Source organism: Tupaia chinensis, unplaced genomic scaffold, assembly GCF_000334495.1.
Source record: "Tupaia chinensis unplaced genomic scaffold, TupChi_1.0 Scaffold149491_1, whole genome shotgun sequence".
NCBI classification, from domain to species: domain Eukaryota; kingdom Metazoa; phylum Chordata; class Mammalia; order Scandentia; family Tupaiidae; genus Tupaia; species Tupaia belangeri.
Genome location: NW_006209335.1, coordinates 393989 through 419164, shown reverse-complemented (window position 1 = coordinate 419164; position 25176 = coordinate 393989). Strand labels below are relative to the sequence as shown.

The 25176-nt window shown below is 50.8% G+C and overlaps 1 protein-coding gene across 3 annotated transcripts in view; it reads right to left on the bottom strand.

The window, feature by feature from the left end:
• The window catches only part of KCTD10 (potassium channel tetramerization domain containing 10), a 38826-nt gene that overhangs the window by 4245 nt on the left and 9405 nt on the right, over nucleotides 1-25176 (bottom strand). For 2 of the 3 annotated variants that reach the window (XM_014585283.2, XM_006171221.2), the window contains exons 2-6: nucleotides 19239-19452; nucleotides 9549-9718; nucleotides 7706-7795; nucleotides 7358-7410; nucleotides 5617-5812 (exon numbers count right to left, since the gene is read on the bottom strand). In XM_014585283.2, coding sequence (XP_014440769.1) covers nucleotides 5617-5812; nucleotides 7358-7410; nucleotides 7706-7795; nucleotides 9549-9718; nucleotides 19239-19452 — 723 coding nt within the window. The remainder of the gene's footprint in view (nucleotides 1-5616; nucleotides 5813-7357; nucleotides 7411-7705; nucleotides 7796-9548; nucleotides 9719-19238; nucleotides 19453-25176) is intronic. The other variant, XM_006171220.3, reaches the window with a different exon arrangement.

The window sequence follows — 25176 nt, the reverse complement described above, 5'->3', positions numbered from 1 at the left end:
GGAGAAACCTGTTCCCAGAGGGTCAGCCTTCCCTGACACCCGCTCCCAGCAAAGCCAAAGTCACATGCTTCCCCGGAGGACGGAGCAGTGGGAATAGGCTCAGGGTAAAAAGCCATGGTGGGAACAGCAGTTGGCGTAATGGCTATGTCGCTGGACTCCCATGTAATCAACTGTGGTTCGAGTCCTGGGGCCGGCAGTTTAAGCTCAAGCTGGGTGCATGTGCATGCATGCCCAAGATCCTGAGAGGAGAATGGAGAAGGGATTGCAACATGGCCATTCCCCCCTGGGGAGTGATTTCTCACTTTCTGGCTCTCTTTCTGGCGAGTGAACACACCCTATAGCAAAAACCTCTCCCACCCCAAAAAAAAGCCATGGAGAAGGGCCCTTCTCCCAACCCTGGCTCTGCCACTAGCCAGCCTCACAAACAGGATCACTCCAGAACCAGTCTGCTAACCCAGAGCTGGATTAGACCACGTGCCCTTAAATCCCCTTGCTTCCTATTAAGCTCTAAAAATGTGAAGTCTTACTATTTTGAAGCTTAATCAATTCGATGATTATCCTTTTAATACCCAAAGGCAGAGGCGACCCAGGTATGTAAGAAAACCAAACCATGACAAAACAGGGATCTAGTTACAGAAAGAAATCATAGCCCTAAGGAAAGATAAGTTCACAGGAGAAAAGAGGTAACATGACCTTGCTAAGGTGGAAGAGTGCAGAGGGGTGATTCTGGTCCCTGCTATCTTTGGACGGGAAAAGAACCTCAGTTTCATTCCCTCTTTGACTACCTTAAAAACAGTGTTCCTTTAGGATACAGTCCTGCGTTGCATAACCACGTTTCAATGACAGACAATAATGGAGCTGAAAACGACCTATGGCACAGTGACGTCATAGCTGTTGTAATGTCAAAATGCAACGCGTTACTCACATGTCTGCAGTGATGGTGCTGTGAAAAACCCATCCTGCCAGTTGTATAAAAGTATAGTACATGTGATTATGTACAGTACGTAACACTTTTTTATTTAAATTGGCAGGAGGAGGGACAGATAGCAAGTGATATGGTGGTTAACATGCTAGACTCCCACATTGCCGACTGAGGTCCAAGTCCCAGACCCAGCGGCTTGAAAATCACACGAGGCATGTGTGTGTGTGTGCCCAGAATCCCAGGAGGAGAACAGAGGCAAAAGGACTGTAGTGTGGCCATCCTCACTTTCCCTCTCACTGTCTGTTTCTTGCTAACAAGTACAGGCACCCTATAGCAAAACTCTTAAAAATAACATAAAATGAAAATAAATTGCGGGAGAGCACATACACTCACCAAAGAGACAGAAAAAGAGAGAGATTAAGCTCCCAATGGGGCGTGGTCATGCACAATTCTTTCTCTATTTCTCCATCCTGTCGGGTTTGGGGGCTGCACAGACACATGCCTGACATTGTTTTTCCAGCTGCTGTGTCCAGGATTCAGATCACTTGCTTGGCCATGTGGGATCCAACTCCCTTAACCACAAGGCAATGGGGCCATCCCCACAGTACTTGATAATAAACTATGTTGCTAATTCACGTATTTACCATACTATGCTTTTGATTAGAGTACATTCCTTTTGCTTATAAAAACTGTGCTGTAAATCAGCATGCTGTTACGCTGGGAGCAGCCCCAACATTCTGCTTACTGCCTCTCCCTTTTACTGGCGTATGCACAATGGGTGTATGCACTTGCTAGAGTGGGGAAAAAGAGAGAGCGAGAAAGCACCAGGACATGGCTATGCCACGATCCTTTTTCCTCCACTTCTCCATCCCAGCGGCATCTGGGCACACATGCACATGCACCCAGGTAGAACTCGAATGGTGGTCAGCCACATGGGATCAGCTTTCTGTGCACACCACTTAACTGGTGCACTACAGGGCCAGCCCCACTGCATCTTGACTGCCTCATTTTCTCTTAAGCATGACTTAATTTTGTGTTGTTTTATTCATCCTGGGGCTTCAAGTGGAGCAAGACATGAAGGTTGAAGACAGTGATATTGATGATCCTGATCTTGTATAGGCCTAGGGTGCGTGTGTGTGTGTGTGTCTGTGTGTAGTGTCTTATTTTTGCTATTGGGCACGTGCACTCACCAGAGGGAGGCAGAGAGTGGGAAAGTGAGAAATTACCTCCCAGCAGGGATGGCCACACTGCAACGTAACACTTTTTTATTTAAATTGGCAGGGGGAGGGACAGATAGCAAGTGATATGGTGGTTAACATGCTAGACTCCCACATTGCCGACTGAGGTCCAAGTCCCAGACCCAGCGGCTTGAAAATCACACGAGGCATGTGTGTGTGTGTGCCCAGAATCCCAGGAGGAGAACAGAGGCAAAAGGACTGTAGTGTGGCCATCCTCACTTTCCCTCTCACTGTCTGTTTCTTGCTAACAAGTACAGGCACCCTATAGCAAAACTCTTAAAAATAACATAAAATGAAAATAAATTGCGGGAGAGCACATACACTCACCAAAGAGACAGAAAAAGAGAGAGATTAAGCTCCCAATGGGGCGTGGTCATGCACAATTCTTTCTCTATTTCTCCATCCTGTCGGGTTTGGGGGCTGCACAGACACATGCCTGACATTGTTTTTCCAGCTGCTGTGTCCAGGATTCAGATCACTTGCTTGGCCATGTGGGATCCAACTCCCTTAACCACAAGGCAATGGGGCCATCCCCACAGTACTTGATAATAAACTATGTTGCTAATTCACGTATTTACCATACTATGCTTTTGATTAGAGTACATTCCTTTTGCTTATAAAAACTGTGCTGTAAATCAGCATGCTGTTACGCTGGGAGCAGCCCCAACATTCTGCTTACTGCCTCTCCCTTTTACTGGCGTATGCACAATGGGTGTATGCACTTGCTAGAGTGGGGAAAAAGAGAGAGCGAGAAAGCACCAGGACATGGCTATGCCACGATCCTTTTTCCTCCACTTCTCCATCCCAGCGGCATCTGGGCACACATGCACATGCACCCAGGTAGAACTCGAATGGTGGTCAGCCACATGGGATCAGCTTTCTGTGCACACCACTTAACTGGTGCACTACAGGGCCAGCCCCACTGCATCTTGACTGCCTCATTTTCTCTTAAGCATGACTTAATTTTGTGTTGTTTTATTCATCCTGGGGCTTCAAGTGGAGCAAGACATGAAGGTTGAAGACAGTGATATTGATGATCCTGATCTTGTATAGGCCTAGGGTGCGTGTGTGTGTGTGTGTCTGTGTGTAGTGTCTTATTTTTGCTATTGGGCACGTGCACTCACCAGAGGGAGGCAGAGAGTGGGAAAGTGAGAAATTACCTCCCAGCAGGGATGGCCACACTGCAATCCCATCTCCTCCATTCTCATCTTGGGATCTTTGGCATGCATACACACACACCTGGCTGCTGGGTCTAGGACTCAAACCATATAGTTGACCATGTGAGATCTAGCACCTTAACTACCATGCCACCTGCTGGCTCCTATCTTGTTTCTATTCTTTTTTTAAAAAGTGTGAAAAGAAATGAGCTGAGCTAGTGGTTAAGGGAGTCCTGATCTCACACAGCCAACTGTGGTTTGAAACTCAGTCCTGGTTTTAAAAAACATGCTGCTGCTGGGCCCATGGGTGTGCATGCTCCAAATCCCACGAGGATGGAGAAATGGAAAAGGGACTGCGGGTGACCATACTCCGCAGTGAGGGGGTGCTTCTTCCCTTTCCCACTCTGGAGAGTATGCTCATACTCTGGCAATTAAAAAATAACAACAATACATATTTTTAAATAGAAAAAACTTAAAGATGTTCTCACAATGTCAAAATCACCTAATGCCAGATTCCCCCGAGTGCGTTCCTGACAATTTGCTGTGTGACTGCATTATGAATAAAATACGCTGTCCACTTAATGCTGTATGTGTAGACCCAAAGTGAGCAAGAGTGACCCCAAGTGGCTGCTGAAGCTGGGTGGTGAGTACACGGGCATCACTGTGCTAGTCTACTTCTGCAACTGAATGAAATTTGCAAGAGCAAGTTAAACAAGGCTCTGGTTTCTACTTGGTGGTCTGATTTTCTCCCATTTGCTTTTTGCTTGAGGCCAGCTCCAGGGCTGTGCGGAACTGTACGCCTACTACTGCTGCAGGCACAGTGCCAGCCAGGACACATGCTCTACCGACTGTCCAGGGGTGACTCTAGGTACGACTACTCGCCAGACCTACTGCATGGTGCTGGCAGTTGAGTTTCCTTAGAAAGGCTGGGAGAGAAGTGACAGCGAAGTGACAGTGTGTAGAATATGACTGGGAGGTAAAAATAAAAAGATGGCCCAGCTGCGGTGGTACACGGGCAGTGTCACTGCTTGGGAGGCCGGAAGCTACAGGAAGGCCAACCCGAAGGCGCTGGCTACAGTTGGGATGCCCATCATCCTGCCTAACTGGGATTCTGGGGCAGGAGGATCACGACACAGCAAGATCTTGTCAAAAATGCCTATCTTGGGACCAGCAGTTAGCGTGATGGCTATGTCGCTGGACTCTCATGTGGTCGACCACGGTTTGAGTCCCGGACCCGGTGGCTTAAACTCACGCTGGGCGCATGTGCGTGCATGCCCAAGATCCCGAGAGGAGAATGGAGAATGGAGAAGGGATTGCGGCGTGGCCATCCCCCCTGGGGGATGATTTCTCACTCTGTCTCTCTCTGTCTGGCAGGTGAGCGCACACACCCTATAGCAAAAAACTCTCCAAAAAAAAAAAAAAATGCCTACCTCTGTTTCTCTCCCATTCCTCCTCTCTACCCCTCTCATAAAAGGAAAAAAGAGAATCCCCAGAGGCTGGTTCAGTCAGGGTGCCAAGCGTGCTCGGAAAGAAGCCAAGGCGGCAGGGAGGTAAGGAATGCTGCAGGCCCTGGGAGGGCCTCTCAGTGGGTAAAGGGAGACAGGCGGCAAGGGCGTAGCGAGGCGCGACTCAATGCCAAGGTCAGGATCTCGAAGGCAGCACGGTTTCTCTGATGAGCAAGACTGGACAGGCCACTCAGGAGAGGAAAGTGGTCGCATGGAGGTGGGAGAGGAACAACCAGTGTCACAGAGATCACGGACATCAGGAGAGGATGCTGGCAGAGCGGCACACACGGTGTAAGGAGGACTCTGAACCCATATTCATGGCAAAGGAACTTGGGTATACTGTGGCTGTTTCTACCTGCTGATCATCAGAGGAAAATCCACGCTGCTTCTCCAAGACCTACCGGTAGATCTTTCCAGGGCCCAAAGGATAAGGATTATTTTGACAAGTAGCCAGGTGTCAAGGAGAGCACTTGAGAATCCTTTCCCCCATAAGTGTATATTTTTTGCTGGGAGGGAGAGATTTTTGCTATAGGATGCGTGTGCTCAACGGAGAGACAGAGAGAAAGCTGCAATTCCATCTCCTCCACTCTCCTCTTGGGATTTTGGGCATGCATGCACACGTGCCCAGTGTGAGTTTCAGACCCCCAGGTCTGGGATTTGAACCGCGGTCAGCCATGTGGGAGTGCAGCAACGTGACCACTGCCCAATCTGCTGGCCCCATGGAGTGCATTCGTTGGAGTGGAGAGAGACTGTACCGGTATGGGGGTTTTGGCACTGTCCTCTCCGACCCTTACCTTGGTCTGCTTCTTCTCAGTGGCATAGACGATGGACGTACAGCAGACCTCGGCAATCTTGCGGCCCTGACCGTAAAAGGACCAGCAGCAGATTTCGTCCCCAATGACATCCTTTATGAAGAGGACCCTTCCATTAAAGCGCAGAGACAGCTTATCAAACAGTTCTATGTTTTTCAACATGTTGTCGTCGGAATTGCTGCAAAAGAGCATTTGATAAGGTGACCACAAGCTGGCAACCGCGGCCACTGTGTGTTGAGCACTTCTGCCCACTGGACCCCCCGGGTCCGTTTTCTCCACCATCTCACTTTAACCTCGCAATAATCCCACGAGGAAGGCACCACCGTCCCAACTGCTCAAAGAAACAAACTGAGGGCCAAAGACCCAAGGCCTCATACTTCTAAATGGCAGAGCCAGGCCTCGAAAGCCAGCTCCGGCCCCTAAATGCATTCCCCTAATCAGCACGCTCAAGCGCCTGATCCACGAGAGCCTTAAAGAGGTGCTGCTGGGAAGGCAGGGCCTAGGGGTTCTAGACACAGGCACCCGGTGCAGGAGAGCGTCCCACCGAGCCACAGAGCAGCAGCTCGGCCCAAGCAGACTTTCCATCCTGGGCCAGTCTGCGGGTTTTGAGTCACCTCATTCCCCTTCCCCCCTGCCACCCTATCCCAGAAGTTCCTGATCTGGAGCTGCTGTTCCCAAGAGCCAAAAGGCATTCCACAGGTCAGAATTTATTGCTGGTAAGAATGTAAGAAGTACAGTACTCTGGGAAACAGTCTAGCAGTCTTTCAAATGATTCAACACAGAGCCACCACATGACCCAGCAATTCCACTTCTAGGCACCTCCCCTAGAGAAATGGAAACATGAGCGCATCTACACTCACACGTGAATGTTCACAGCAGACCAAAAAGTGGAAAAAACTCCATTGTCCAAACGATGGGGAGAAACACGATGTGGTATATCCATACAATGAAATATTATTATAAAATCAATGCCATATTGATTTTTTTCTTTCTTTTTTTTTTTTTTTTGGGGGGTGAGGTTTTGCTATAGGGTGTGTACGCTTGCCAAAAAGACAAAGAGAAAGTTAAAATCACCACCCGGGGAGATGGCCATGCCATAATCCCTTCTTCTCCATTCTCCTCTCAGGATCTTGGGCATGCATGCACATGCGCCCAGCGTGAGTTTAAGCTACCGGGTCCGGGACTTGAACCACGGTCGACTACATGGGAGTCCAGTGATATAGCCATCACGCCATCAATGCTGGTCCCAATGCCATATTGATTTGTGCTATAATATAAATCAATTATGCTAAATGGAGAAATCCCACAGAAAAGGTAACATTATATAATTTCAATCACACGAAATGCCTAAAACAGTCAAATCTATAGACAGGAAGTCGATTATGGTGGCCTAGGGCTTGGGCCAGGAGGCCTGGCTGGGAGAACTGGGGAGTGGCTGTTAACTGGCAGAGCGTTTCTTTCTGGGTGATAAAAACGCTCAATAATTAGTGTTGATGGTTGCACAACTCTGCTAGCAACCACTGACGTGCAGTTAGACTGTGACTGTGGTGATCTATGTGAATTAGATCTCAAAGCTCTAACGACCCATCTGCCTTGAGAGTTCTAGTGATGCAGAGGGCTCACCCACTGTCCGGTCCTGCAGGGGACAAGAGGAGCCGGGCCTGGCCGGCGGGAGGGGACATCTCCCCAGCACACGCGGTGACTGTTCTGGCTGCCGCCTTACCTGGTGTATGAGTACTTGTTGTTACTTCTGTTGTACAACAACTTCACGGCCGGCTGCAGTGTTTCAAAGAAGAAAGAAGAGGGTTATTTGGCATGGAGACACAACAAACCACCAGCGTCCCTAGGCTGGGGCCCTGCCATGAGGCCAGAAGAGACCTCATGGCTTGTGGCTAGCTGGGAGAGACTGCATGACCCAGTAGCAGGGGGACAAGAGAGGAGCTGTTGCTCCCCATTCTTAACCCCTTAGCAGGTCTTGCTTGGCCATGCACACATCACTTCGAAACTCATCCAGGAGAACTTGCATCATCGCTAACAGCAAGAGAAATCCCACGGGGTGCCTCTGACGTACCTTATTAGAAGTCGCTATAAGTTTTTGTTCTTCCTTGGAGGAGGTGATGACGGGAACCTTGCAGAAGGGTTCATAAGTATCTTTGTTCTGCTGGAACAAAACATGCTTTCAGCCTAGAAGGCCTGCCCTGCACTGAGTTTTCTGAAACTGGTCTGCCGGGAAAAGACGGGCCCCGGCGGGGGGACGAGGTGGTCAGGCTGAGAGGAGGGTTCTCACCACCGATGAATTGGGAGGCGGAGGGCTAGGCGATGAGCGTTCCCGTAAGCCTCACACACCAGAGTGCTCGGTAAATACTGACCCGGGCGACAAGCTCCACCGCTCAGGAGGTCGCTCAAAAGTAAACTGTCGTCACTGCCAGCCAGTGACACAGTGGTCAAGAAGGCTGGATTCCACATGGCTGACTGTGCAGTTCCGAGTCCCAAACCTGGCAGCTTGTAAAGCACACCAGGAGGACGCGCGTGCATTCTATCCTCTTGAGAGGAAGATGGAAAAATAAACCCTGTGGCAGCTGAAATATGATTTAAAGGCTGCCACCACCCTGCTGTGCCTGGGAGGGAATAAAAGGTAAAAGCCCAGAAAAAGAATGAGAGAACTGAAGTCACCAGACAAAAGATGCCCGACATTCGGGCTGGAAAGCAGATCACGGATACGTGATAACCAAACTGGTGAGAAAGCTGAGCCCGAAGTCGGCAGACAGGAAGGGATCCCGCAGATCCCTCAGCATTCAGCTCTGACAGTGGGCGCGTGGCAAGAGCCGAGGAAGGCTCGCCTGTCGACAGAACACGGGTCAGACCTGCAGAGTCGTGCCCGCCCCCGCCGTGGCAGAAGAATGGCTCACTTTTCTGGGTGGCTTGCACAAGAAGGGGCTGAGCTGCTACCCTGAAATGGAGGGAAGTGGGGTCTACACACGGAAGGGCGCCCCCCTGCATGACCTCAGAAGGCAGCCAGGCTTATGCCCACCCAGCAGGAGAGCGGGGCTTTCTCTACAGGAAATGATTTGCCCCCAAAAACACTTACAGCAGACCCCAAGTGGGAAAGTCAGCCTCACCACCTGACAACAGAGCCCCGGACACCAAGGGCCAGTCACACACTCAGCTTTTCAGAGCCCTACTTTCTCAGGAGACAGTCAGGGGTCATGAGGTTGCAAGTGGAAGGCCTCACCAACACGAGACCTAAGCCAAACCGAGAAAAAGGGAAGGAACCAGACAGCGAAGGGAGCAGAAAGAAAGCTTTCACAGGTATCATCAGACAGGCGCAGAGACGGCCCCCTCGGAAGTAAGATAGCGTGCTCTGGGCCATAGGGCATTCAGACGAAAGGCTCCTGGAATCAGAAATGCGATGGTAGAAACGAAAAAATGGGTAGATAAAACAGACAAGAACAAAAGGAACGTCTGAGAAAGTAGGATGCAAAAGTGGAGCAAAGACATCTGTAAGGACCAGCGTGGCCAGTACAGAGGAGGCGCTGAATAAACTGGAGGAGAAAGAGAGCCCCAATGCGGCTAAGGAGGGCTGTCTGTGGAGACGACGCTGCGCTCCGACAAGACTCATGGGGAAGAAGTCCTGAGATGGGTCCAGTAGAAAGTCAAGTTTGACACCTGGCGGTTCACGTGCACAGGAGGCCCTGACACTGGAGGGACCGCAGTACGTTGGAGAGCGATCAGGGACTTGAGCATGACCTGGAAACCTCTCAGGGCGCTCTGACCTAGGGGAGAGGCTCCAGGTTAGCCCAGTAACCCACACCTCAGCGACATAGCAACTGCCCCCTTTTGCAGAAAGGGAAGATGAGGAAGGCCGGTGGGTTGGGTGCCTCCCTGCCCATATGGAAAGAAAAGGTGATGCCTACTTGCAGGGCCGCCTGGCACTCTTCCACCAGGCCCTGGACCAGGTAGTACTTGGCTTCTGCCAGCAGCTCCTCGATCTCCCGGCGGCTCTCAGGCAAGGGGACTGCCCCGTCTCGAAGGTAGTTAAGGATCGTACCAAAGTGCTTCCCGCACCGGTCAATGAGGATCCAGCCTGCGGTGAAAGGAGGAAGGGGCTGGTTATGTGGGCACTCCTCTAGCGGGGGACCCTGCGAAAGTGCTGGGAGTCTCTCGGCCCCCTCCAGCTCCCAGAGAGGCCGGACCACCTGTCTGCAGCAAAGGACTGACTAGGCCTTGCCCAGGCAGCACTGCCAGAGCTTCTGGGTCCTCCTGGTAGGACAGACTTCCCCAGACTGCTAAGATCTCAGGCTCTGCTGGACACCCTGAGGCCTGAAAGCGTGTCTCTAAGATACCCTCAAATCTCTCTTAGGCAACCACATCCCAGGAGGGCCTAGTGCATCACACCTGGACAAAACAGGTCCACAGGATCACATCCCAGCCACAGGGGAAAGCCCTCTGGGGTAAAAAATGCCCACTTCCCTTTTCTACTACGCTTTGTTCGCTTTTGTTCAGACTCAAATAACAAGGCTGTTTCTCAGGAAACACACGCCTTAGCCCAGCAGAATGCGACCTCTGGCTCCCGAGGACGACCCCAAACACACAGCATCGCCACAGGAAGCCCTACCCCACAGCTTCCTGCAGTGAACACGTAGTACAAGCGACGGCAACTGAAGGTGAGATGGTGAACGGGACACACCGGCCCTGGGCTCAGCCAGCACGGGGAGATGGAGTGCACTTTACTGGGTACGAGAAAAGGTCCCACCGCCAACCCAGTTCAGGCACAGCAGAAATCCTTGGGGAGGGCGCCAGGAAGCCCACTCCCTCTGCCTCTCAGTGTCCCTTCTCCCTTCTCATTGGCTGAGATCCCGCCATTTGAGATCCTAAGGATTTTCAAAACTCCTCTACTGAGGTGCAAGTGTCCCTGGAAGTGGCATTCGGAGCAGGAGACAGGATTGGGCAGGGGAAGAAAAGAAGGTACCGAAAAGGAGGGAGGAGTAGAGCAAAGACCGGCAGTCTCTACAGAAAACGTGAAGCACTAAAAAGAAGCCAGACTCAGTGGTGAGGCCCCAGCTTCCCAACCAGCAGGGCAGCCTCGGGGCTCAGGCTTCGCCAGGTCTCCTGCCCACCTTACAGGTGAGAAGACGTAACGCATGACGCACTCGGGAAGCTGAGATGGGAATTGGCGATTTTATCTTTTACTTTTGTGGCCCCACTTTCCTTTCCCTTTGCCCCCAGTTTGGGAGAAGTGGTCAATATTTCTACTCCAAACGCCACGGAGCCCTGCCCATGTCCCCCTCAGACCCTGGCCCTGGTCACTGGCAGAGGCCAAAAGAAGTCCACAGCAGCCAATGCCTTTGGCATATGCGAGAGTTACAGATGCCCCCCACATCCCTCTACCCCTTGCCTGCAAACCCAGCCCTGGCCAGTGCCCTCCTGTGCACTCGTGCCCAATTTGGTATTCTTTGCAACAAACGCCAGGAGAGTTTGATAACGAGGCCATTTCCATGGTCCCCTCCTGAAACTAGTCAGCCTAAAGGTCCTGAGCCTTTTGTTGGAGGGCTGCTCTCCACCCTCCAGAGCCTTCCACTTCTTACCCGGGTCACTCTGGTTTCCGAGTGCAGCGCGAAGAACCAGCCCAATCAAGGGCAAACACAGGCCAGCGTGCATTGCGCATTGGAGTCAAACCCCTGTTTGGGGAAGGGGTAAATTACATCACTTTGACAGTGACTTCCAGATGTTATCCCACCTGCTTCTTTCTACATTTGAGATGACAAAATACGGACTTAATAGCTTATAGGGGACCAGCAGATAGCAGATAGCATAATGGTTACGTTGCTGAATTCCCATGTAGTTGATCGTGGTTCAAGTCCTGGACACAGAGGCTTAAAACTCATGCTGGGTGTGTGTGCGTGTGTGCTGGCGATTTTATCTTTTACTTTTGTGGCCCCACTTTCCTTTCCCTTTGCCCCCAGTTTGGGAGAAGTGGTCAATATTTCTACTCCAAACGCCACGGAGCCCTGCCCATGTCCCCCTCAGACCCTGGCCCTGGTCACTGGCAGAGGCCAAAAGAAGTCCACAGCAGCCAATGCCTTTGGCATATGCGAGAGTTACAGATGCCCCCCACATCCCTCTACCCCTTGCCTGCAAACCCAGCCCTGGCCAGTGCCCTCCTGTGCACTCGTGCCCAATTTGGTATTCTTTGCAACAAACGCCAGGAGAGTTTGATAACGAGGCCATTTCCATGGTCCCCTCCTGAAACTAGTCAGCCTAAAGGTCCTGAGCCTTTTGTTGGAGGGCTGCTCTCCACCCTCCAGAGCCTTCCACTTCTTACCCGGGTCACTCTGGTTTCCGAGTGCAGCGCGAAGAACCAGCCCAATCAAGGGCAAACACAGGCCAGCGTGCATTGCGCATTGGAGTCAAACCCCTGTTTGGGGAAGGGGTAAATTACATCACTTTGACAGTGACTTCCAGATGTTATCCCACCTGCTTCTTTCTACATTTGAGATGACAAAATACGGACTTAATAGCTTATAGGGGACCAGCAGATAGCAGATAGCATAATGGTTACGTTGCTGAATTCCCATGTAGTTGATCGTGGTTCAAGTCCTGGACACAGAGGCTTAAAACTCATGCTGGGTGTGTGTGCGTGTGTGCCCAAGATGCTGAGAGAATGGAAGAGAAGGGAATGTAACATGGCCATCCCCCCCCTCCGGGGGGTGATTTCTTGCTTTCTGTCTCTCTGTCTCTGTTTCTCTGGTGAGCACACATGCCCTATAGCAAAAATCTCTTTAAAAAAAAAAAAAAAAGGCTTACAGAACTGAGATGCGTACGGGGCCAGCAGGTAGCATAAATGAGCACAGATGGCCAGGTCTATGGCCATGGCTGAGAAGACCATGTAACCCGCCCCCTGCGGGGCCTGCCCTCTTCCTACTCCAGCCTCAAGTGGCCAGGCACGAATGTGGGTCCAGGGCTATGTGAGCTTAGATGTTCCAAGCGGTGGCAAAAAAAATATTTTTCTGTGAATTCCTGTTGTATAATTATTATCTTTATTATTACTATTCAGGATAGAGACCCTACATGCCTAAGAGAGAGAGAGAGACAAGGAACACCCTCAATGGGGCTTGATCACACTGCAGTCCCCGTTCTCCAGGATCCTGGACACATGTGTGTGCGCCTGGCACATTTTCAGGCTGACAGATTAGGAACCCGAACCACAGTCAGCACGAGGTTTCCAGTTCCACAATCTGGTAGCTACCAGCTGTGACACAGGGGCTAGGCCTGACTTTAAAGGATGGTAAACTGACTTCCAAAATAAAACAAAAGTCTCATTGACCCTCCACAGGTCAAATGGAACACAGCTGCACCCAACCAGCTTGTAGCCTATGTCACCCTAGACCAAGCTGACATGGTGTAGACATACTGTATTATCCTACCAACGGATTTTTTTTTAAATTTTGTTATAGGGTAATGCACTCACCAGAGATGGAGGTAGGATGGGGTATATGAGAAATTGCCCCCAGCCTTCGCAATTCCTTCTCCTCCATTCTTCTCTCAAAATTCTGGACATGCACGCACATGTGCACAGAGTGTTTTTTAAGCCACCAGGTATGGGACTCAAACCACACAGTCGGCCATGTGGGATCCAGCTGCCTTAACCTTTGTACCATCCACCGGTCCCCAACATTTCTTTCAGAGGAAGGTTGATTCTGCTGCATTTTCCACAGATTAAAAACAAAGTCCCAGGGGCCAGCAGGTGATGTAGTGGTTAAGGCACTGGATTCTTACATGGCTGACAACAGTTCGAGTCCCTGACCAGAAGCTTGGGAATTACACCGGGCACATGTGTGTACATGCCCAAAACCCTGACAGGAGAATGGAGAAGGGACTGCTATGTGTGGCCATCCCCCCGGGGTGTGATTTCTCACTTCCGCTCTCACAGTCCCTCTCTGCCTCTCTCCAGTGAATGTACATGCCCCGTGGCAAAAACTTAAAAAAAAAAAAAAAGTCCCAGAGAGGTTCAGTGACATTCTCAAAGTGAGGAAAGCAGGACTAGATGACAAAGAACAAGGACAGAACTTGCAGGAAAATTTTCATGGATGTAAGAAGTCGAATCTCAGGCTTTTGGAGAAATCACAGCCGGCTGCTCAGGGAAGAAAACGCCCCCATTCTGCCTCTGACGCGTGGACAACTCAGCTGCTCAGAACAGCGAGGGACCCTGAAATCAATTATCCAAGTGACAGCCCAGAGTTTCCATAAACCAAGAGCAGACCGTGACACTGGGCTCCAGCTCAAGAATGCCGTCAGGAAATGCTTGTGGTGAAGGAATCATACTTTGCACAAATAAGGGCAAAGGAGTCGGGCACATTCTCCATGAGGTTTCAATTAGCGTTTTGACTTTAAAATATTTTGGTTGCTTTCAAAGCAGGAATCTATCCCTTTGAAGCAGCCAGCTCAAACACCTCGCAAGCAGAAAAGCAAGTGGACAAGCACCTCCTTGCTGTGGGTGTCATCCCTGGTGGTGCGGTGGGTGTCATTCCGGCGGTCAAGGGGCACACGGGTTCTTAGCAAGGCTGTCCAAGTCGAGGCAGCTAGAATCTGAGGCCCCAGCCGACCAGGCTAGAGAGCAGAACTGGCAGGACAGGCGGGAGGCTCTGGGCAGGATGTCCTGCCCAGCACAGTCGTAAAGACCGCAGGCCTGTGTTAGAAGTCCAGCTGGGACCAGCAGTTAGCGTAATGGCTATGTCGCTGGACTCCCACGTAGTCAACTGCGGTTTGCATCCTGGACCTGGTAGCTTAAAACTCATGCCGGGCGCGTGTGCATGCATGCCCAAGATCCCAAGAAGAGAATGGAGGAGAAGGGATTGCGGTGTGGCCATCCCCCCTGGTGGGTGATTTCTCACTTTCTGTCTGTCTGTCTCTCTCTCTATCTCTCTCTCTCTCTGTCTGTCTGGCGAGCGCATGTGCCCTATAGCAAAAACCTCTCAAAAAATAAAAGTCCGGCTCTGCCACTTACTTGCTGGATGTCAGTAGTACTTCACCTAACCTCTCTGTTCAGCAGAGACCTCTTCTAAAAACGGTATCTCACGGAGTCAGTAGAAAGATATGGTGGCCTGAGACCAGCAGTTAGCATAATGGCTATGTCGCTAGACTCCCACCTGGTCGACCGCGGTTCGAGTCCTGGACCTGGCAGCTTAACTCACACCGGGCGCGTGTGCGTGAGTGCCCAAGATCCCAAGAGGAGAATGGAGAAGGGATTGTGGCATGGCCATCCCCCCGGGGGGATGATTTCTTGCTTTCTGTCTGTCTCTCGCTGTCTGTCTGGCGAGCGCACGCGCCCTATAGCAAAACCCTCTCTCCCCGCAAAAAAAAAAGATACGGTGGCCTAGCAGCTGGTAGCAGAGTGCACTACAGTGCTGGAGGTCACGTGGCTGACCGCAGGTTTGAATCCCCAGGTTGGTCAGGCTGAAACACATCTATGCCACTCAAGACCTTGATGAGCTGGGGGCTGGGACAGGAGATCAAGGTGTAATAAGACCTCTGGAGGATGCTTCTCTCTCTCCCTTTATCCACGCATGTACATAAGCTCTCTGCCACAAATAAAAGCAAAAATTATTCGGCCAAGCAGTGGTTAAACTGGCTAAACCCCACATAGCTGACTGTGTGGTTCAAGTCTTGGACCCAGCGGCTTGAAAAACACACCAGGTGCATGTGTGTACATGCAAAAATCCCGAGAAGTGAATGGAGAAGGGACTGCAGTGTGGCCATCATCCCGATGGGGTGGAGGGTGCTCTCTTACCTTCTCTTTTTCTTTCTCTCCCTGGTGAGCATACATGCCCTAGAATTTAGAAAAACCAACAAAATTTTTGAAGCCAGTAGATGGCATAGCGGTTATGTCACCGGACTCCTACATGGCAGTTCGAGTCCCAGACTCAGTGGCTTGAAAATCATGGCAGGCACGTGTGTGTGGTACCCAAGATACCGGAAAGAGAATGGAGGTGAAGGGATTATGGTGTGGCCATCCTCCTGGGGGGTGATCTCTCACTTTTCCTCTCACTGCTCTGTCTCTCTCTCTCTCTCTCTGGTGAGTACATGTGCCTAAGGCAAAAACCTCTTCCCCACCAAAAAATTTTTTTAAATTATTTATTTATTATTATTTTAATTTGCTATATGACACATGTGCTTGACAGAGACAGAGAAAGTGAGAAAGCAAGCCGCCAGGTCTGAGACTTGAACCACAGTCAGCTATGTGGGAGTTCAGCACCTTAACCATCATACCACCTGCTGCCCACCAGTCAAAAATCTTAAAAAAAAAAAAAAAAAAGAAAAGAAAAGAAAGAAAAAAGAGATGAGCAAGCGCACAGAGAGCATGCACACCATGCCGGATGCACTGGTAGCACTCGATACCTGCCACAGGTCTTTGACTACGAGGCTTCGCACATCTTGTTGTCGTTACTGGGCAAGAGAGTAGCACCAGTGTCCCCAGACAGCAAGTCCTGGCCCGGGAGGCAGTCTGTGTGGTTTTCAGGGAAGTAGGGAAGAAGGCTATGCTGGGGTCAGGGGACAGGTCACTAGGCTCATTTCCTTCCAGCCTGGCAAGCATGCCAGCTACTTCCTTTCTCCAGGAATGTCAGACCTCTCCCTTCCCTCCCCACCTCCTCCAGGGAGCCTTCACTGACCATTCTTTGCTATCCTAAGTTGGGCTAGGGGTTAATCTCTGGAAGTGAAAGAGGCAAAGAGATAAAAACAAAACAAAACAAACAAAAAACAAACAAACAAAAATCAGGCCCCATGGGATGGATCATGCTTGTTTGGCCTGAGTGATGGTACAGGGAATTTGTTAAATTCACAGTGAATTTTAAGAAAATTTGCCAGAGGGCACATAAGCTTGCCAGAGGGAGGTGAAAAGCCAGAGAAAGTGAGAAGGCACCCCCACCCCCACAGGTATGGTCACACTGCAATCCCTTCTCCATCTCTCCCTCCTGTCAGGACTTTGGACACACATGCATACGTGCCTGGTGTGTTTCTCAAGCCAGGTCTGGGACTCAAACTATGCCGTCAGCCATGTGGGATCCAGCTGCCTAAATCACCAGGCCACAGGCTGGCCCTATATTCACAATTTAAAACCTCTCAAGGTACCTCAAAATTTTATAAAAGAGCATCATCATTTAAGGCAGAAGACCCAGAGAGCTCAGGGAAACCTTTGGCCAGTGAAGAGCTCCCTCAGGCTGCACTGGCGTCTGGGCTTCGGGGAGAGCGTGCTGATAGGGTCGTGAGTTCATGAGTCTCTTCCTATGTCTGACCCCTAATTCCACAAACATCAGCGAGAGCTCAGAAGCCATGCGGGGAGGGAAGTACTGTACCGAGCAACGGAGAGGAATCAAAGACGACAGACAGGCACAGGCTGGTGCCAAGTGGAATTCTTAGCAGGAATCAGGACAAAGGGACGTCGATGTCTACAAGGGCTAGGGGAAAGTTCTAGCAAGAGCCACTGTAAGAACTGGACCTGGGGAGGAGTCTGGCAAAGGCCTGCTTACTATGGCAGCTCCTGTCTTCTCAGAACAGCCCCTGGGGCCACGAGGGCTCCAGCATATTCTTCCAGGACCTCTCCCCGGTCCAGGGACACTCAGCAGAGAGGGGCCCTGCTTCCCCGAGGGTCTGTGGGTACTGAGTGCCGGCACAGGGGAGTTTGTTACAATCACAGTCTGAAAGTTCCCAAGGTATCTGGGAATTTTACAAAAGAGCATTCATTATCTTTTGGAGCAACTTTCAGGTAGTGAAGCGTTCCAGACTGCACTGTCTTGGTTTCCATAGGAGCTGTGCTTGCAAGAGGAAGTGCTCTCTTCCCTCTCATCGCCACCCCTTCGCCCCAGGCAGGACTAAAGCACTAATTAACAGCTCCATTTACTGAGTCCTCCCAAAGTGTCAGCCACTGTCTGAGGTGCTTGCTAATGTCCTCATTTAATCCCCATGACAACTCCAACTGCGGTGGGCGGGGCTTCAGGACTGTCTCTTGCTAAGTAGCATTAGGCCATCAAGGTGAAAACCTTCTAGAAGCAGCAGCTTCTACTTAGCTTTCTTTTCTTTTTTCTTCTTTCTTTTTCTTTTCTTTTTTTAACCACAGGGTGCATGTGCTTGCCGAGAAGGAAAGTAAGAAATCAGGTGGCCGGGGATGGGGGTGTGGAGGCCATGCCTCAATTCCTCTTCCTCCCTTCTCCTTTCAGGATTTTGGGCAAGCAACTGGGGTGGCTGCTCTTTCCCAGCCCTACAAGAGACTGGGTAAGGGGGAAGAAAACCACAACAGTCCTGGTTCTCAGATAGTGGCTGCTTCCTTCTGCAGCTAGGGTGCTATTGTTTTGCTTTCCACAAATACTCCTGGGCACCTCACCCTGGGGTGTGGCACAGTGAAAGGGATCCTCCCACTCATAAAAAGCTAAGTGTTTTTGGGGTGGGACATGGATGGCAGCTCTGGGCTCCAACCTCATTTAACTGCTGCTGGGCCAGAAAACTGGGTTCCCGGGAAGTCCAGGGAAATGGAACCTCCAGCCTGCAGCCTGGCCTTCTCCAGGAGGCAGCGGGGGTGCCCTAACCCTAACTAGGGGGTAACCCCAGCTCTGGCCCTCAGGATCGGAGAGTGAATGGTGGCTCACCAGGCTAAGGGCTCCCAACCCCACTTGCCTGTGACAAACTCACCCCTCCCCAACGGGTCAATGTCCCTGCAAAGGGTGGGGGGCGACTCAGAAACAGAAGGCCAGGTTGTGGTCCGGCCTGGTCTTCAGGGATCAGGACCAGGTCAGGTCAAGGAACAAAGAACAGAGATATTTTTAAGCCTCGTGTGAACCGTGCCGTAAACCCAGCCGGGTGCTTCGGCTGTTACAGGGGATAGGACGTAGTTATGGCAAGAGCACTTTAAACCGTTCTCTGCCTTTTTCCATATGGCTTCCCAAGAGGGGAAAATACTGTGTATAAATACATACACTGATGATACTGGGATTTACCGTGCTAGCAGCCCGGAGAGGTAGGTGTCATTATGCCCGTCCTATCAGATGAGGAAAATGAGACAGAAAAGACTAAGCCACTTGGCTAGGATCACCGGACTCTAAGTAGGGAGCTAGGTCTGTGTCTGTCAGGATCCCACTGGAGGACACTGAGTGTCCACGGAGAACACAGGCCTGTCCCAGGCTGGAGTCTCAGCCCAGAGCCACAGAATCATCACAGAGAGCACTGGCAAGGAACCCACCAGCGCAGCTAGTCCAGCCTCCGTGTTACAGACAAGCTGAGGCCCAGAGCAGGAAAGTGACTTTCTCAAGATCACACAGCAAATCAACGACTGAGTGAAGACTGTCAGAACCTCTGGCTGGCTCGTCCTCAGCTTCAGGTCTCAGCGTCAACGCCACGTCCTTGGAGCTCTCCTGAACCACAGCCCAGACTCGACCCAGTCTCCCTCCGCTCACTCCCAAGGCTCCCTGCACACTGCGACAACACTGAGCACAACCGCAAGCCCGCACCTGTGTGAACCGCCCACTTTAGACTGGTCTTCTGAACCACACCGAAGCTGTCCCCGAGCCTGGCACGGTGCGGCAGCACGCCCGGAGCCAGGCGCGCGTGGGGTTTACCTTCGCTGTCGGTGAGCACTTCCATGCGCCCACTGAACATGGCCTTCAGCATGGTGTCCTGCTTGGTCAGCGTCTGCATGGTGGTGTAGTAGAGGGCCCCGCCCACATTCAGCTTCACGTACTTGGAGCTGGGGCTCGTGCCCTTGAAGGAAGTGGTGCGGGTAGCAGCCGCAGGCACCGCTGAGCTCACCACACTTTCTCCTGACATCTCTTCCTGCCAGTGGAGAAGACACGGTCACACGCCAGGGCTGAGTCAGGCCTCCCGGTGTTGCTTGGTCCACACAGATGCGGCACTGAAACCTCAGACCCACCCAGGCTCCTCATACTCTGACCTCACCTGCGGACTCCGTAGGCACCAGTCTGCCACCAGGCCTTGGGTTACGTGGCCTTGCTGCCTGCCCAGTACCCCATAAATGAACACCCCAGCAGCTTCTGCCCAGGGCTCTCGTTTCTTTAGTGCCACATACCACTGAACAGCTATTACAGAAGCGCCGCCTTTCAGCCAAATACTGAGAAAACCCGGTAGGACCCCAACTCCCACCCTAATTCTTCCTGTGGGAGGAGTTTCTGAAGACTCAACAGCAGACACAGAGAATCTTAGAACCCAGTTACTGCGAAACCAGACTTCCTGGGCCCAGCCACGGGAGCACACGAAGGAGGCCACTGCTGCACACCAACTGGGGCCACACGAAGGCCAGGGCTCGGTCCCAGCCCAGGCTAGCAGGCGGGGTGTGGTGGTGCACACCTGTGCAAGATGATCTCCATATGGCAAAATCCTGCTAAAACGCCATCTCTCAGAACCAGCAGGGGGCACAACATAATGGTCACGTCGCCGGATTCCCACATGGCCAACCTTGGTTTGAGTTCCGGACCCAGAGACTTAAAACTCACACCAGGTGTGTGTGGGCCCAAAGAAGAGAGTGGAGGAGAAGGGATTACGGTGTGGCCATCCCCCTCTCCCAGATGGTTATTTCTCGCTTTCTGTCTGTCTCCCTGGTGAGTGCACGTGCCCTAGAACAACAACAACAAGAAAACTCTAAGAAAAGAACTCTTTCCTCCCTTTCTACCTGTACATGCTCTCTTGCTCATTAAAAAACACAGAGAGAAAACCCCCATTCTAGTGCTGCCCCCAACAAGAACCGGTGACACTCTGCTGGCACTGCCTGCTCTCATGTACCTCTCCGCCCAGGAGGTGGGCACAGTCTCTGATGCAGGCAGGCCCGGGCAGGGAGACTGGTAACCTGCTCCAGGAAGAGTAAATAAGTAAAATTCTGGAGCTGGAGGAGATGTCCGAGATGTCCGGCTGACTTCCCTGAATCTGGGACACAGCCCGAGACAGGCTCTAGGAGCTGGCCTGGGCGTCCATGGCATTCCCCAGAATATCAGACAAGGCCACGCCATCATCCTGCCCAAATGCAGACAAAACACAAGCGCTTTCCAGGATACAACAATGACCAAACACCCTCGCCGATGTTAGTTTGACTATGCACCCCCCCAATTCATGTATCGAGCCATTGTAATGGGATTAAGAGGATTCAAACTTGTTCTGATTATTGTGTGTGTGCATGGCTTTGGGAAGAGATGAGTGATTGGGTGGCGCCCCATGATTAGGTCCTAGGAGTTTACAAGGAGACGAAATGAGGCAGTGGCCACAGGATTATAAAACACTGCTTTTGAGCAAGACCTGCAGGTGGCTTAATGGTTACATCACTGAACTCCCACATAGTCAATGTGGTTCAAGTCCCAGACCCAGAGACTTTTAAAACTCACACAGGGTGCATGTGCATGCATGTCCAAGATCCCAAGAGGAGAAGGGATTGTGGCATGGTCATCCTCTCTGGAGGGTGATTTCTCACTTTCTGTCTCTCTGGCGAGCACACACTCCCTATAGCAAAAATCTCTCTCAAAATAATGATAATGATGATGATAATAATAATAATGTTCTGCCCTCTGGTATTTTCTGGTATCTTTGGACTTTCCAGCCCCCAGAACTGTGTTGGCAAATTACCTAGTCTTGAGTAATGCAGTAATGGACTACAGATACCCGGATAATGTGGTTCAGCTGTTTCTTTATCAATCAGATAAATTAGCCATTCTTCCAGCCTTCAGGGCAGGACGGCCAGGGCCCAATCACAGCTTACAGCGTTAGTCCTGCTTCCTGGCAGCCCTCAGCGCAAAGTCTCACTTCTCTGAACCCTCCCCCAACCCCCAGCACACACCCAAATCCTCTGAGATGCCCCACAGCTCTCCCTCAAAGCAAAACGGAAATAAAGTCAACTTGCCCAACTGTGGGGATGCTCCTTGTGGTTCCTGGCTGGAGGGCACTGACAGTGCACAACTTTTTAAACTGTTTCCTAATCCGGGGACAAGACTGTTTAATTTTATTTTTTTAAGTCATAGAGCACTGGAGAGAGACAGAGAGAGGAAAAGTGAGAAATCACCCCACAGGGGGATGGCCTGCCGCAATCCATTCTCCTCTTGGGGTTTTGGGCATGCATGTACACGTGCCTGGCATGATTTTCTAGCTGCCAGATGTGGGGCTTGAACCTCAGCCAGCCATGTGGGAATCCAGCGCCTTATCTACCACGCCGCGAGCTGGCCTATTTTTAAATTCTTTATACCGTTCTCTTTTCCAGATCTTCAACAATAAACATGTATTATGTTTATAACGGGTAAAACACAAATATCAGTTAAGCGGACCAGGGGACTAAAAAATGACAACCTGCAGCTGCAAATGTAATGGCTTAGTGACAGTCCACAGTCAAAGGCCATGGGTCAGCTACCCTCTGTATCCCACCCCCAGACTCAACCAGCCTCCAGTGGAAACTGTACATCCATGTAGTGAGGACTGCGGTGGCGGCCTCTGTATAGAACCCATGCAGGCTTTTCTCGTGTCATTTACTCCCTAAGCGATTGCATGTAACAGCTTTCTACCCGGCATTTACATTGCATTAGGTATGGCTAAGTAGGGGGCGGGTAGGCAGTGGTGCAGCGGTAATGAAACCGGGCCCACGTGGAGAGGCCCTGGGTTCACAGCCTGAGACTTGTCTGAGCACACAGGGACACACACTTGTACCCGTGGCTCAGATGGAGATGGGTTGTGACACGAAGACCTTGGTGGTGGTGCTTGTCTTTCTCTCTCATGGAAGAAATAAATTTTTAAAAATAAATAGTAAGAAAATAAAGTACATAGGAGGAGACGCATAGGCTATATCCAATTATCACGCGGTCTTCTGTAATGGGCTTAAGCAGCTGCAGATGTTGGTATTCCAGAGGTGCGGGAGGATCTTAGTCAAGGTTACCTAACTCTCTCACCAACCCTCCCACCTCCATCCCTCTCAAGAGGCCTGGAAGCCACCCACTGGGGAACTGGAGAAAGTGAGGCCTATGGAATGGAATAAAAAAATGGCCTCCTGGGGGGAAAAAAAGTATTTTCTCAAGAAACTATCCCACTTCCTCAAGTGGAAGAGCTTCAGAAAGTTACAAAGACAAGTTTTCAAAAGCCCAGGCTTAGCTCACCTGGGGTGTCCGCAGCCTGATACCAAACATAAAAGACAAGAGGCCAGAGGCCGAGAGGAAGCCATTACCCCTCCCTCCCAGCTTCCCTTTGAAATCGGTCCCCAGAGGCCCTACACTGACAGTTAGAGCCAACCATTTCCCTAGAGAAGCTCTTTGTCCAGGAGATAGGAGCTGCTCACAGGAATAGGGCTTCCAAGAACTTTTAGTGCCTGGAAGGGGTTAAAAAAAAAAAAAAAAGGCTTACAATTGTGCCTTTTTTGGGGAGGGGGGGTTGTTTTGAGAAATTTGCCCAAAAATGGAAAGAGCTGTTTGTTTTATTTTATTTATTTATTTTTGCCAGAAGGTGCAGGCACTCAGCAGAGAGAGACAGAGTGAGAGGGAGACAAGAATGATCCTCTATGAGGTATGGCGCCCCCACTGCCCTTTTCCTCCACTTTCCTCTCCTGGGATTTGGGAACGCACGTACACGTGTCCAGAGTGCTTCTCACCAAGTCTGGACTCAAACCATGCAGCTGGCCATGTGGGATCCAGCTGCCTCAACCACTGGGCCACAGAGCTGGCCCAGAAATACTTGCTTAAGTACCTTTTCCGGATCTAAATTTACATAGTAATAAATGAGTTTATGAGAAATGGTCTTGTATTTTGTAAGGCACCTGCCATGCGAAATACATTATGTACCTTTTCTGGCTTTCTAAGTCCTTTTTAGAGATAATCTGCATGTAGCCCAGCATATTTTAAGTGTACAGCTTGATGAGTTTGGGTCAGTATATGCATCTATGTAGTACTCAATCCAATCAAGATAGAGAATATTTCACACTGGGACCAGCAGATGGCATAATGGTGGTGTCGTTAGACTCACGTAGTTGACCTTGGTCTGAGTCCTGGACCTGGTGACTTAAAACTCAAACTGGGCGCATGTGCGTGTGTGCCCAAGATCCCGAGAGGAGGATGGAGAAGGGATTGAAGTGTGGCCATCCCTCCTGGGGGGTGATATCTCACTTTCTGTCTCTCTGTCTCTCTGGTGAGTACATGTGCCCCATAGCAAAAATCGCTCTTAAAAAGAGCGAGAGAGAGAGAGAGATTATTTCCATGTCTTTCAGAACGCCCCTTTCTGCCCCGTTACCACGTACTTTCTACTGCCATGCAGGACTCCTTACCATGGCAACATACTAGAAGACCACTATCATCATTTTCAAGTTTTGGACTTGGATACCACGGCCCAGAGAGGATCAGTCACTTCTTAAAGCCAGGAGGTGAGTCAGGGAAAAAGCGAGTGAAGACACAGACAGGTCCTGGCTGGCCCAGAGCCCATCGTGCTTGGTATATTTAGAGCTGCGCCATGTAAGTAGAGAAAGGAACGCCTCAATGCCCTTTCTCAAAAGTATAAAAAGCTCTGGAAAAAGATGGGATGAGGTAGCTGTCTGAGTCTAGCCCATCTATCAAGGGGGGGACAATGGCAGGCCTCCCTCACAGACCTCTCATGAAAGCCAGGCAGGAAACACTCAAATCGTGATTATTCTAGAATGCTCTCAGAGTCTCAAATTATCTTCCCTTCTTTGGCAACTGTTTCCAGCTCTAATGACAGACTGAATTACTAAGAGATAAAGACAGAAACCAGCCTGATCCAGTCTCAGACCCCAGATAAGGCCGGGAAAGTTCTGAACGCTGCCTGAGCCCTAACCTCCAAACGTCGGTCAACCCAATTCTCGAGAGGCCCCTGGAGAAAAGGCCTGCCTGTGCCACACGAGTCCCTGAGCCCCAGTGACAGTGACCTGAGGACACACGGCAGGGACAGCAAGGCTCTCACAGCAAACCTCTCTACCGAGGACTCGCCCTGCTGTCCCCGCTGGGATCCTGGTTTTCCTTTTCCTTATTTCAAAGGATTAATTTCATTAGGAAGGAGGCTGGGGAAGTGGGGTGGAGAAAGCAATATCGGTTACAAGAAACAGAGGAATTAATACTCAAGCTGTTGGTTTCAGATTCTATTATATTTAATCAGAACAGAATTTACTCCTGTCAGATGGATAAGTCTAGTTTCTCTCCTTCGCATCTCCCCTTGGTACACCACTGCTGATTCTTTTTTTATTTATTTTTATTTTTTGAGAGGTTTTTGCTATAGGGCGCATGCGCTCGTCAGACAGACAGAGACAGAGAGACAGAAAGTGAGAGATCACCCTCCAGGGGGGATGGTCATGCCGCAATCTCTTCTCCTCCATTCTCCTCTTGGGATCTTGCGCACGTATGCACATGCACCATGGCTTGAGTTTAAGCCACCAGGTCCGGGACTTGAACTGCAGTCGACTACGTGGCAGTCCAGCGACATAGCCATTACGCTAACTGCTGGTCCCACCACTGCCGATTCTCAACAATGGCTTTCCACTCCGGTGTACAATAGCACCACCTGGGGCGCACAAAAACA